At 42.3% G+C, this 14,446-nt stretch overlaps 1 protein-coding gene across 2 annotated transcripts in view; it reads left to right on the forward strand.

The window, feature by feature from the left end:
- The window catches only part of NT5DC3 (5'-nucleotidase domain containing 3), a 172,477-nt gene extending 158,268 nt beyond the window's left edge, over positions 1-14,209 (forward strand). For both annotated transcript variants that reach the window (XM_063927787.1, XM_063927788.1), the window contains exons 9-14: positions 6,946-7,047; positions 8,499-8,580; positions 8,712-8,798; positions 11,335-11,475; positions 13,610-13,674; positions 13,823-14,209. In XM_063927787.1, the coding sequence (XP_063783857.1) occupies positions 6,946-7,047; positions 8,499-8,580; positions 8,712-8,798; positions 11,335-11,475; positions 13,610-13,674; positions 13,823-14,084 (739 nt within the window). In that variant the 3' untranslated portion in view covers positions 14,085-14,209. The remainder of the gene's footprint in view (positions 1-6,945; positions 7,048-8,498; positions 8,581-8,711; positions 8,799-11,334; positions 11,476-13,609; positions 13,675-13,822) is intronic.
- The last annotated feature ends 237 nt before the right edge of the window (positions 14,210-14,446 follow it).

Consider the following 14,446-nt stretch of genomic DNA (forward strand, 5'->3'; position numbering starts at 1 on the left):
GACCTGTTGTATCGCAAATCTGAGAAACACTTGGTGTGGTTCCCAGATCGGGATATGTAGATAGGCATCCTCTATATGCAGAGATACTAGATATTCCTTGGGTTCTGAGCTTGCGATGACCAAAGTGGTCGAGTCCATCTTGAACTACAAAAAGATTTGAATAGAAACCCTGCTTCCTTTGGTGAAGTGGAACCAGCATTAACACTGCTGAGTTCATTGTATTGCCTCCCTGGAGGGCAATCCTTTTTGTCTTGCACTACGGGCAAGCCTGTTTTGAAAAACTTGGCTGTCGGTAAAACTTTGAAATCTAGTTTATATCCTGAAAATTTTGAAGGCGGGCCCCCACCGTGGATACTCCCAGGTGGGAGGGGAGACCATCATGCCACAGTCTTTTCTGCAGGTTTAGGTTCCTGGCGACGGGCAATTGGTTGCAGTTTACCATGTCCTCTACCTCTCTGAGGTGTAGCCTTTCCTCAACCTCGAAAAGGCCGGTGCTGTCCAAAAGGAAGTCCCCGCATAGGGACGTCTTGTATGTGTAGTCGGAGTTGGGAGATAAGTGGATTTTCCTCCCGTGGCCTGAAAAATCCATTTGTCTAATTCCTTACTAAAAGGGAACTCTGTCAAATGGAAGAGCTTCTACAGCCCTCTTGGATTCTGCATCCACCTGTTATAAACGCAGCTACAATGCTATCCTAGCTGCGATAGCAGATGCAGATATTCTTGAATTAACCTGACCAATATCTTTAGCTGCTTCACTTAAGTAAGTTGCAGATTCTTTAATGTGTTCTGCGTAAATAATCACTTTTTCAACCGGAACTCCTGCCTGTAGATCCTTGATTAACGGGGCCTAGTGTTCTACTGTTTATTGACCCAGGAGCTGACTAGTGTCGGCCTAAGCGACACTCCAGTAGTGTCTAATTTTCTGGCAGACGGGTCTTTCAGAGTTGTATCCCCCAGGACTGGTAATGCCGTCCTCTTCGACAGCCTTAAAACTGGTGAATCCACCTGTGTGAGGGATTCCCATTTTTCTGTCCTCAAGGTTGGAAAAGGGTAATTTGCCTGGAATCTGTTCGGCATCTGAAAACGCTTCTCAGGGTTTTTCCAAGCCTCTGACAGTTGATCGTATTTTTGAGAGAAGGGATAGGTGACCGACAAACGTTGCTTTTTCCCAAACAAGGTTATGTCTGGTGAATCCGCTGCTACTGTGTCAGATATGTTTAATATCTGTTGCACTGCCAAAATAAGGGGTTCTACCCTATGTGCAGAGTCCTGCAGAGATAAATCCTCCGATTCCGAGATCTCGCCTAACTCACAATCGTCCTTATCTACTTCGTCTTGGGACATGAGTTCTTCCCCTGACTCATCAGATTGTAGGACCTGAGGCAAGGGCCTCTTCGTTACCTGTTATAAGATATGTTATACTGTTTCGTAGAAGGATCTAGAAGCTTTGTCAGACCTTCTACCAACTTGGCAAGACCAGCAACCCATGGTGGTTCAGCAGCAACAGAAGTGGAAAGTGATCTGGACACCTGCGTGAGATCAGGGGGGGAAATGGTGTCCTGAGAGCAGCCAGATTGACCCATCTTCACAGCACAAGCCTCACACAAGGAGGAATCATCAGTGAGAGTTTTTTAATGCATTTGTAGAAAACAAACAATTTTTGTGTTGCCTTTGCAGTTGTTCCCCTGCCTGTCATTGTAAAGGTTGAGAACACACCCTTAAGGGCCCCATACACTAGAACGATTATGCCTGATTTCAGCCCAATTCAGGCCGATATATTGGGTGAAATCGGGCATTTTGGCTGTGTATTCGATCCGATCTGATGCGCGGTCCCGTGAGCGTCGGTTTGACTCCTCTAGGTCGTTAGTGCTGCACTCGTGATATGTCCGTTCCCGCAGGCATGGCTGGAATCGCATACGATATATCGCATGCAAAATGTACCAAATCGTTTGGAATCGTATGGAACCACTCATGGGAAGCTACCGGCAGAGTTCAAGGAAAATCGCTTCCGACTTCAGCCTCAGACATATCGTTCTAGTTTATGGGGCCAGTGGCAAACGCAGGATTTTCATGGGGGGGTTTCCAGAACTGGGTGGAGCCAAGCACGGGGGCGGGGACTGAGGTGACCCAGTACATGCTGGGTCCGTAAAACTAGTGTGTCTGTGTATATATATATATATATATATATATATATATATATATATATATATATACATATATATATATACATATCTATATATGTACACATATATACCGTATATACACCTATATATATATATATATATATATATATATATATATATATATATATATAAAAATATATATATATATATAATATACACATAGCATATTAAACATGCATATATATATCCATTTCAAGCTTCTCACACTCGCTTACAAAGCCCTCACCCACTCCTCTCCCATCTACATCTCTGACCTTATCTCCCTTTACACTCCCACCCGTCCTCTTCGCTCTGCTAATGCACGCCGATTCTCCTGCCTACTGATTACTTCCTCCCACTCCTACCTCCAAGATTTTTCACGTGCTGCTCCAATTCTCTGGAATTCCCTACCGCTCCCCCTCAGACTCTCCACCTCTCTACAAAACTTCAAACAGGCTCTCAAGACCCACTTCTTCACCAAACCCAGCCAAATCTCATCCTAACCCTCTGTTCTACGTTCTCTATGTACCCCATCTGTGTCACCTCTGTCTATCTATCCCTCCCCTTTAGAATGTAAGCTCTCACGAGCAGGGCCCTCTTCCCTCATGTGCTTATCCTTTGTCTTACTTTAATAATCTTCAACTGCATCAACTCCAGCAGTCTTCTGCCACCTGATACTTATTCCAGTGTCATCTGCTGATGTAACTATGTTTATTTACCCTGTACTTGTCCTATACTGTCATCAACTGTAAGTTGCTGTTTTCCTGTTTGATTATTTATGTACTCTGTAATTGGGCGCTGCGGAACCCTTGTGGCGCCATATAAAGGATAATAAATATATATATATATATATATATATATATATACATATACATACAGTACAAGTATATATACGCATGTATATATATATCATGTGTGTGTGTTTATATGTATGTATATACATGTGTATATATGTATGCACAAATTGCACATGGATATATATGTACTATAATTAAAATAAAGTAAACTTTTATGAAGCACTTACAAGTGCCACCAGGAAGAGAGCAGGCTGCAGAGGACGCTAGACAGCCATTAACAATACTCATGCAGCATAAAAAAAAAAAAAAAAAAAAAAAAAAATATTTTTTTTTTATTTTTTTTTGGTGGAGGGGGGTTTCTGGGTACTCGGAAACCCCCCCTGGGTGCGCCACTGTATGGGGCCCTTTACATAACACACCCAAACACAGTAGAGTTTTGTAGATATAGAGCTATGTAGGAGATAGAGGGAGGTATGTGATCTGAATATCTATATCTTCCTATAGAAATAAGTATACAACTCCCTTAGCAAACAGAGGGGGTAGTTCAGACCTGATCATAGCAGCAAATTTGTTAGCAGCTGGCCAAAACCATGTGCACTGCAGGGGGGGCAGATATAACATGTGCAGAGAGAGTTAGATGTGGGTGGGGTGTGTACAAACTGAAATCTAAATTGCAGTGTAAAAATAAATCAGGCAGTATTTACTCTGCACAAAAACAAAATAGCCCACCCAAATCTAACTCTCTCTGCACATGTTATATCTGCCACACGTGCAGTGCACATAGGGGGTAATTCCAAGTTGATCGCAGCAGGACATTTTTTAGCAGTTGGACAAAACCATGTGCACTGCAGGGAGGGGGCAGATATAACATGTGCAGACAGAGTTAGATTTGGGTGGGTTATTTTGTTTCTGTGCAGGGTAAATACTTGCTGCTTTATTTTTACACTGCAATTTAGATTGCAGATTGAACTTACCACACCCAAATCTAACTCTCTCTGCAAATGTTATATCTGCCTCCCCTGCAGTGCACATGGGTTTGCCCAACTGCTAAAAAAATTCCTGCTGCGATCAACTTGGAATTACCCCCATGGTTTTGCCCAACTGCTAACAAATTTGCTGTTACGATCAGCTCTGAATTACCCCGAGCCTTTACCCCAGTGTCAGGATAGGCAGGATGTAAGACAAGCAGGTGAATGTAATATGAAACCACTCTCTGTCCTATAGTGAAGAGAGAGGGACGATTGCTACATTGTTAGCACACTGCTGTAGCTAAGGGGGTCTGACCCTGATTGACAGGGAAAAGCCCGCTCTTTACTGGCTCCACTCCCCTCTGCCTGGGTGTGGTATGTTAGACAGACTAGACTTAGGTCGACAGTGTCCAGGTCGACCACTATTGGTTGACAGTAAGTAGGTCTTCATGGTTTCTAGGTCGACAGGGACTCTAGGTCGACATGAGTTTCCCCCCCATTTTTTTTGTGTCGTTTTCTTTGTAGAGTGACGGGAACACCAGTTAGTGCACCGTGTCCCCTCGCATGGCTCGCTTCGGGAAAGTTGCCTCGCTGCACTCGGCACAGGTTACCGTTTCCAATTGTAGTCCACGTGGATTGTAAAGTATGAAAAAGTTCAAAAAATGAAACAAAAATTTGAAAAACTCATGTCGACCTTTTTTCATGTCGACCTAGTACATGTCGGCGTAGAGTCCTTGCCGACCTAGAAATAATGTTGACCTACTTATTGTCGACCAATAGTTGTCGACCTAGACACTTTCGACCTAAGTCTTGTCGACCTAGAGACCGGATCTCCTCTGCCTGTATTACAGGGACCCAATGTGGAACATGAAATGAGGTAAAAACCCTGTGAATCAGCGCTAACAGTAAACGGCTGCCGGCTGTTGCCTTCATAATAAACAGCTGCAGCGCCAAACAGTCCCCCTCCTCTTATGTGAGAAGGAGGGAGGAGGAGGGAGAATATGCAGCAGCCTATCGTGTGTGCTCTGATGGGGGAACATGTGAACAGTTACTCGCCAGTACAGAACGCCTCAGGACCGCGGCTGTCTGGTGTGGGTAGCAGCGCTTCTCGTATAAGCACAGTTAATCCCTCTCCCGCGCACGAAGAGAACCCGGACCCCACTTCTCACATAAGTGGGGAAGGGTTATCCTGAGGCCAAGAAACAAAAAAGAGAAAAGAAATAAAATAAATTCAGGCTGAAGCTCCGCTAAGTGTGACCTGCTCCCTCAGCACAACTCTAAAACTGAGGGCTGAGGGGGCATAGAGGGGTAGGAGCTTTCATGGTACTTTAAAATTAAAAGTGCCATGCTCCCTACATCCACCCGTCTATAGCCTAGTGTCAGCTTGTTCCAGAGTCCCCTAGGAAGGTGTTTTAATTAAGATTGTGTATGATAGCATTCAGAAAATGATTTGTAGTTATTTAAGTACTTCATCTTGAAGGTCATGGGGGTCATTCCGAGTTGATCGCTCGCTAGCTACTTTTAGCAGTCGTGCAAACGCATTGTCGCCGCCCACCGGGCAGTGTATTTTCGCTTTGCAGAAGTGCAAACTCTTGTGCAGCAGAGCGGCTGCAAAATCATTTTGTGCAAAACAAGACCAGCCCTGTAGTTACTCTTCATGTGCGTTGATCTAACGACGGAGGGATGGCTTTTGACGTCACACTCCCGCCCAGCGTTCGCCCAGTCACGCCTGCGTTTTCCCCGACACGCCTGCATTTTTCTAAGTGAAAACGGTCGTTTGCTACCCAGAAACGCCCACTTCATGTCAATCTTCCTGCGTTCTGCCGTGCGACTGAAAGCTTCGCTAGAACCTGTGCAAAACCACAAAGGACTTTGTACCTGTACGGTGCGCATTGCGGTGCATGCGCAGAAATGCCGATTTTTAGCCTGAACGCTGCGCTGAGAACAACGGCAGCTAGCGATCAACTCGGAATGACCCCCTATGTGCAGTGTTATGTATCTCTGTCCCATGTAGCAGGATCCTCAAGACCTTCTCTATTTGTACTGCAGTACACAGCACATGAAGTCTGTTCCTCCAACTCTGTAATAAAGCTGAATTCTGTGCTCTTATTCAGTTCCGCCCAAGAGGACTGGATGAATGGAGCTAAAGGTCAATTTTTTAAATCAATTTTTTTAGAGCAATTGTAAATCAATCTAAATTAATGTTGTGCTTCAGGGGTTAAAACGCACATTTACTAACAGATTTTATTTATATTGATTTTTAAATGTTTGTAAATGTGTTTTTAACCCTTCAAGCGCCATATCGGTTTTAACTCGATTTAAAATCGACCTTCTGTAAATATACCCCATCCTGTGCTGTGATCTGCAGTATTGCTCAACTCCCAGGTAATGGCAATAAAATATATTGCTTACATGATGGTAATACCCCTTTCACATCGCACAAATAACCCGGTATCGACACGGCATATTGCCATGTCGAAACGGGTCAGTGTGCGATGTGAAAGTACTTTTGCCGAATTAGCGGGTCGCCTGACCCGGTAATTCAACCCTGTTAAAAAGAAGGGTTATTACTGGGTTGAATACCGGGTCAGGTGCAGTGTGAATGGGTGCCGTTTCGATGCGACACGGCTCCCATTCACAGCATAGGGAGAGGCGGCGCAGGAGATGAGCTTATCTCCCAGCGCCGCCTCCACCCCCGCCCCTGCTGCTGCTGCGCACCCCGCTGCTATGGAACTGACCCGGTATATTGCCGGGTCGGAAAGCCAGCAGAGAAGAGCAAATGCTGGATCCCACCCGGTAAGGACACGTTTCTCTTACCGGGTGGGATCCGGCATTTGCGATCTGAAAGCAGCATAAGTCAAAGAGTGTGGCTTGTCCAAAAGTGGATAGAACATTTTAATTATACTTACATTTTCCCCTTAGAAAAACCATTAATCAAACCATTTACTGCACAATTTCTGTAACATATTAACCATCCGGAAAACTAGTTCTTTTAATTATTGCATCGTTTCCATTCAGGAACAAAGGAATGAACTTCATTGTGGGAAAAGACTGGAGGGATCTTTTTGATGTTGTTATTGTCCAAGCTGACAAACCAAATTTCTTCAATGATAAAAGGAGGTAATGATCACTGATTACATTAATGGAAATAAGATTGTAGGAAATTAGGCTCCAACTTCAATTTGCAAGCTTAGATTAATTTTCTGAATTTTCTATCTACAGTGGAATCATGTTTATAACATTTCATAACTCTAGCAAAATAATTTTGCTTTTATTCAGTAATTTATTTTTTGTATGTCAGTAATACCTCTATCACATCTCCAATGCCGGATCCCATCCGGGAATTGGAAACGGGGCGTTACCAGGTGGGATCCGGCATCAGAGACTCTCCTACCCCTTTTAGCTGTCTGTCTGACCCGGCAATATGTTGGGTCGGTTGCCATAGCGGCGGAGGGCGGAGGCGGCGCTGGGAGATGAGCTCATCTCCGCGCCGCCTCTCCCTATCTAGTAAATGGGCCCGGGTCGCATCGACCCAGGAATCCGTTTTCGCAGCCACTGACCCGGTATTCAACCCGTGAATAACACTGCTTATAACCTGGGTTGAATTACCGGGTCAGGCGACCCGGGAATTTGGACTTGGCGCTTTCACACCGCACACTGACCTGTGTCGACCCGGTAATATGCCGGGTCGATACCGGGTTATTTGTGCGATGTAAAAGGGGTACAATTTTTTTTTATTTTTTTTTAGAGACTTGCAATCTCTATTCACAGGCAGATTTTATTGCACTGCGTCTTTTACTGTACTTTTTATTTTTTTATTATTATTTTTTTATTGTTTTACATAGCACTTCTGACCTTCTTTTTTCCCTGATTGCCATTATTTCTTTATCCCGATAATTATTTTAAGTGTGTTCTCCAAAACCTTGTAGTGGAGGTATTTTTGTAAATTTCTTTTTATTTTATTTTTTAATTGGAGAATGATCACTTTTTAAAGATATTGCTTAACCTGAGACAGTGCAGCGTAGGAGCTACATATTCATTCCCAGATTAGGACAGAATGCCTGTGCACGCAGCGCGGCACTTTGGTGGTAAAGTAACGGAATGAAAATTTAGTTGGCCTTCTTGTATTTGTTTGATCAGCAAGTACTGTTACACAATACCAGTAAGACCATTTAATTCCAATACATTTTATCAATAATACAAACTTCACTGCCTCTGGGAGTTAACCCAATGCTCAAAAGCACTGGGGGGCTTCATTCAAATATTTTGGTAGAAAGCAAGAAAGGAGTAGTAGTTTATCTAGAAAAGGCGGTATGTGAGAATGGGGATTCCATAAATCAGTTATGTGCTGTTGATTATTATTGTTAATAATAATGCACTGTATTATGCTGTGCTTTACCCAAAACATTTAATCTTTCATATCAGTCCGTCATTGTAGTTTATAGTTCTCTACTACAAAAATACAGACAAATGCACACTAGGGTGTATTTTGGCAGAATCCTGTGAAATAACCAGAAGCTCATTAAAATGGCTTATGCTAAGAAATATTTTTTTTTTCCTCCCTGCTTCAGACCATTCCGTAAGGTTACAGATAGAGGGGTTTTACTATGGGATAAAATTCATCAACTTGAAAAAGGCTCGATTTACAAACAGGTTAGTTGTGTCATTTGTTACCTGTTTCTTATTATGTGAAATATAGATAATCTAGATAAGCTTTAATTTATTGTTTTAAGTGTTTTCTGATTATACTGCAGTAACTATATCTTTTCCCTAACTTTCTATAGGGTAACTTGTTTGAATTTCTGAAGCTTACAGGCTGGCGAGGATCAAAAGTTTTATACTTTGGTGATCACATATACAGTGATTTGGCGGTAAGGCCTTTATTTACGAAGTCAGTGCATTTTTTCGTATTGAGATATTCCACAAAAACTAATTAATATAAGAAAACTGCGTAACCGTAATGCTTTAGTTCAGATAGGTGGTAGGGAAGGTTGTGCTTTACTTTGATTACGTAGCTTCTGATTGGTAGCCACCAGCACTACTGTCTATCATATCAACAGAAGACCGGGGGAGGGGGAGTGTGAAAAGGTGTGGTGCAAATAGATAGTGGGTTGTACAGTAGGAGCACATGGAAGAAAAAGGAGGGGGACCTATGAAATCGGGAAAATGGGAGCTGTGCACACAAAGTGGGAGACAGAGAGGCACATATGTGGAGACAAAAAACTGGTACACAGAGAGACGGTACCCATACATTTATACATGTTGGAGAACAAAGACTAACACAATGAAGGTGACAGATACAAATGGGGTGGGGTAGCTAGGCAAGGGAGTAGAGGGAATACCGAATACCCTTATATATCGAGGTCTGCCAGGATTCTTTGTGTAGGAAACCGTGTGGAAGAATAGAAAGGAGGGGGTGGGATGCACAAGGGGGTAATTCAGACCTGATCGCTCGCTAGCTGTTTTTTGCAGTCCTGCGTTTGCATAGTCGCCGCCCACCGGGGAGTGTATTTTAGCTGCGCAAGTGTGCGATCGCATGTGCAGCCGAGCGGTACTAAAAAACTTTGTGCAGTTTCTGAGTTGCCCAGGACTTACTCAGCCGCTGCGATCACATCACCCTGTCCGGGACCGGAATTGATGTCAGACACCCGCCCTGTAAACGCTTGGATATGCCTGTGTTTTTCCAACCACTCCCAGAAAACGGTCAGTTGACACCCATAAACGCCTTCTTCCTGTCAGTCTCCTTGCGATCGGCTGTGCGAATGGATTCTTCGTAAAACTCATCGCACAGCAACGATCCGCTTTGTACCCGTGCAACGCGCCTGTGCATTGCGGTGCATGCGCAGTTCTGACCTGATCGCAGCGCTGCAAAAAACGCTAGCGAGCGATCAGGTCTGAATTACCCCCAATAAGTAGTTCAGCTTGTGTTAATAGCCATGCACTGCGTCTCTAGGGCAGCAGGAAGTGAGCGGCTCAGTCTACAAAGATGCCAGCACAAATCATTTGATTTGGGACTGTATCGGTTTCTTGAGAAAACCTTGTAATTTTGCTGCAGCACTTTAGGGTGTCATGGCACCCAGCCTGGGAACCACCGTATTAAGTTATATATTAATACAATATTAACAATCCAGCATAAATTGATATATCGGATCCTGAACATTTTGCATTTATAAATGGCAGTTCACATAGATTTAGTTGTTTGCACAACTCAGTGAAAACTATTGATGTGTGAAGCGGGCGGGGGGAGGGGGGGGGTCTGGTATAGATGGAGGCCCATGTCTATATAGTAACAGGTACTATTTGGATAGATTCTGTTAGAGAGTGCATCTAACCATTGATTAGCTTGAGATGCTAAGTCTAGCTGCAATTTCAGACACAATTGCAATGTTTAGTTCCATTTTATTTTTTTAAATGCTGTTACCGTGCCAGTGTCATAATATATGGTTTACCATGGTTAGAGAAGAGCAGTGAGGTGATTGATTTTTAAGGCATATTTCGCAGGAACTATTAGGAATAAAAAGGTGAGTTTCCTAATGTTTCACAAGGTACAGACTGTATGGTTAGGAAGGACATCAGCTAGAAGCAACTGTAGAGATTCCGGGATATGGCGTGAAACAGCGTATTCCTGCATCATTAACAAATCACAACTGATGGAGTTTGTAATGGAAGAATCCATGTGCGTTGGCAAACAACAACAGGCATCGCCGGTCAGCGACAGGCTGGTGCGAAAATTCTAATTGCATAGCCATTTGCATACTGATTGACAGGAGGAAGCAGTTCGTGGGTGGGAACTGACCGTTTTCTGGGAGTGTCAGGGAAAACGCAGGCGTGCCCAAGTGTTTTCACGGAGGGTGTGTGATGTCCGCTCCGGCCCCGATCAACCCGTTCTGATCGCACTGTAGGAGTAAATCCTGGGCTGCACACATGCTGCACACACAGGGCAAATCATTCAATGGTGAGTGAGCTGCGAATGGATTTGCAGCTGTCCGCTGACTGAGGTGGTTTTTAACAATTCGGCATACACATGCGATCGCATTCTTGCACAGCGAATATACACTCCCCTTGGGCAGCGACAATCTGATCGTAGCACAACAAAATTAGCAGCCCAGCGATCAGGTCTGAATCGTCCCCTTTGTCAGGTTTTTGCATTATTCTGGAAGTTAACGGTACAACAGACCCAAAAAAATGTCTTGTTTGGAACACATCATATACATATACGGTCAGCCTAGATTTATTTGGACCTAGCTTAATCATATTGCACACAGCAACTGTTGTGTAACTTTCTGCTTTTATTTCTGGTACACATTGTTTAGCTGAAGTAGGAAATCTGGTTATCAAAACGCTAATGTCTGCAATACATAGTTGTACAAAAACCATTTACTGTGATTTTCTCTACATATTAACCAGGATCTGACCTTAAAGCATGGATGGAGGACAGGTGCCATTATACCAGAACTGAAATCGGAGCTTACCATCATGAATACCTCACAGTACATTGAGACCATGGCCTGGCTTCAAGGTTTAACTGGGTTACTTGAGCGTATGCAGGTATGTGTCAGATAGTATAGGACAGTGTTTTCCAAACTCTGCCATTACAGTCCAGGTTTTAAGGATATCCATGCTTGAGCACAGGTGATTTAATTAGTACGTCAGTCAGTTTGATGAAACTATTTATAGACTCTAGCATGGATAGCCTTAAAACCTAGACTGGAGCTTGGGAAAGTCTGGTATAGAAGGAGTGCTCTAGATTTCTGTAACTTGTGACAAGCAGCACAAATGTTCATATAATCAGATTTTTAAGCAGGCTCTCTTAAATAAATGTAAAGTGAAAGCTCTTATGGGTTGGTATGACTTATCACGTCACCTTCTACTTTATCAAATAAGGCTCATGCATATAATATAAATCCTATACTGTATCTTGGTGTACTGTGATAGGGGTGATACAGTGTATAAATAAACAATGATTAGATATGATAGTAAGGCTTTAGAGGCTCTGTAAAACATCAATAAATACCAACGTGAACAAATCTGATTTTTATTGAATATAGAATAGCCCATGATGGATGTTTTTGTCAATTTCAACTTATTTTGGAGAAAAATATGGGTTCTTCTTTTTTTTTTTTTTTCTTCTTGGAAAGGTGGTCACATTTGTTGGGACCCGTCTATACAGGTTTTTACCGGTCACCATTGTGTGTTACACAATGTATAGCAATAAAGACTCATGCCTGGCTAGTGCTTTCTCAGTTGAACAGGAAGTCAAGAGTAACTGTTTTTATTATGTTTTTCTACTTTACAATAACTTCTATTGTCAAACAATTTGGCACCAGGTACACTAATAGGGTTAAGGTAGAGGAGGTATTATATGGTATGACTTTGAGATGAGATGCACAGATGAGATGTACAGATTTTTTTTTTTAAAGTTAGTGTTTGTTTTTTAAATTTAGGTTTTTGTTTTTATAATTTCAACCAAACACCACAACCACACAGTGCTTGTGCGACAAGCACTCAATCTGCAAAGTAGAGCAGACAAGTGTGTATTAGAAAATACAGATGTAGGGTAAAACCCTATTACAAGTTAATCATGTTTTTATGTCCTCCTTCCCTAGTCTGTTTTTTTTTCTGCAAGTAGTATAATAAATAAACACTGAGGGTTTTGTTTTTGGAAAAAAAACTTGAAGGAATAGCCATCATAAACAGATATAATCAATTTTTATTTATTATACTTGTTTTGTTTCAAATTTTGTAGACCACAATCCTGTGTAAAATAAGTTCTATTAAACACTACTTTTTTTAAAATATTATTCTACATGTATAATAAATGCTAAGCAATACAAGCGAGATTGCCACCATTTTCTTGGTGACCATGTTTGTTTTCCTTACTTATGTGTTAATGATTGCCTTGCTACACTGTACTATGACTGTTCTGTGTGGTATATACTCTTTTTACCTTTTACATAGAGGGCAGCACATATACATAACTATGCAGATACTGCATTTAATTGATGTCATTGTACATGCATATAACCGTTTCAAATGTACTGCTCTAGAATTATTGGGGCCTGGTAACAACTCTACTCTGCTGCTAAATGATTGGATGTTTGGAGCCTGATTCTGAGTCAGAGGCATCTGCAGAAACTGTGCATCTCACGATTTTCTGCCATGCGTCTAACACTGAAAACTGGAGTCTGTGCATGCTACATATGATGCGTCCACAGTAGCAGGTAGCTCTCTCTGTGTCGCATCTGAAGCGAGCAGAGCCTAACGTGAAAGAGGTGTTTTGTGTGGTAACTGGGCAGCAACTATTCGGATGCAGGGAACAGCTGCGTCATGTGACTTCCACGCTTGTGACAATTTGCAATCTGCATAGGCTGGCTGCAAGTCCTGATACCAATGACTGAGACTGCAGGGAGAAAAATAGCCGTCGGCACAACTCAGGCACATGCAGATGCATGGCTATTCACACAGATGAGCGGATAGCCACATTGGCATATTCTAGGGCATATTCTAGGGTGGATGAAAAATCAGCGGCAGATGACTCAGAATCAGGCCTTTGATGAGCAATATAAGATTGTGCATACTTATTTTTAAAGTTTATAGGTATGCAAATGTGTGTGCACTTGAAAGTGCACGAACTCACAAGTAGTCACTGTGCACAGGGTTCACGATTGTTTGTCTTTGCTAGGTGTACAGAGACGCTGAGTCACAGATGGTCTTGCGTGACTGGATAAAAGAGAGACAAGAACTGAGGTCAGCATTTCTGTATTGTGATCTATTGTTTTAGTGTCTTCAGAGGTTACCATGATTATACTTATTTATTTACACCTTCTGGTCTAGTTGTTCTAGGCTATAAATGCCATATCTATTGCTGCTGACTAATAATCTCTCTCTGATTTAGGGACATGGCAAGAAAAATCTTCAACCCTCGGTTTGGAAGTATATTCAGGACTGATCATAATCCAACATATTTCCTGAGGCGACTGTCTCGTTTTGCTGATGTTTACATGGAATCCTTAAGCTGCCTACTAAACTATGATCTGCATCACACGTTTTTCCCAAAGAGGACTCCACTACAGCATGAAGTCCCAATGTGGTCTGAGCAGCAATACCCTGGTACATTCGGCATCCCGTTCTTACAGGAAATTGCTCAGCTGAAGTGATTCCCGTACGTTTCTTGCTCAGGTTCTGTGCCATTGTGGCTTAGCAGGATTGAAGATTGCTTTTATTATTTATTGTATGTGGTTAGGTGTATGCACTACGTAAACCCGAGTGTTGCAGAATGTCACTTATCTACATTTTTATGGTCTCTGAGCCTTTCCTGGTCTGATTGTGAAGTTCCTGCAGATTGTCTGTTATGTTATTTTTACTTCATGAAGCAGCTATTTTTAGGTATGTAGATATAATTCATGCAGTATGGAAATCCATTTGTTATGACCTTTTACAATTATAATTGTTATTTTATGTGTTTAGCTATAACATATTTTATTTGAAGATTAGTAATGAGACTGTGGGCATAACTAAA

The sequence above is a fragment of the Pseudophryne corroboree genome, chromosome 6 (genome assembly GCF_028390025.1).
Source record: "Pseudophryne corroboree isolate aPseCor3 chromosome 6, aPseCor3.hap2, whole genome shotgun sequence".
Classification (NCBI taxonomy): domain Eukaryota; kingdom Metazoa; phylum Chordata; class Amphibia; order Anura; family Myobatrachidae; genus Pseudophryne; species Pseudophryne corroboree.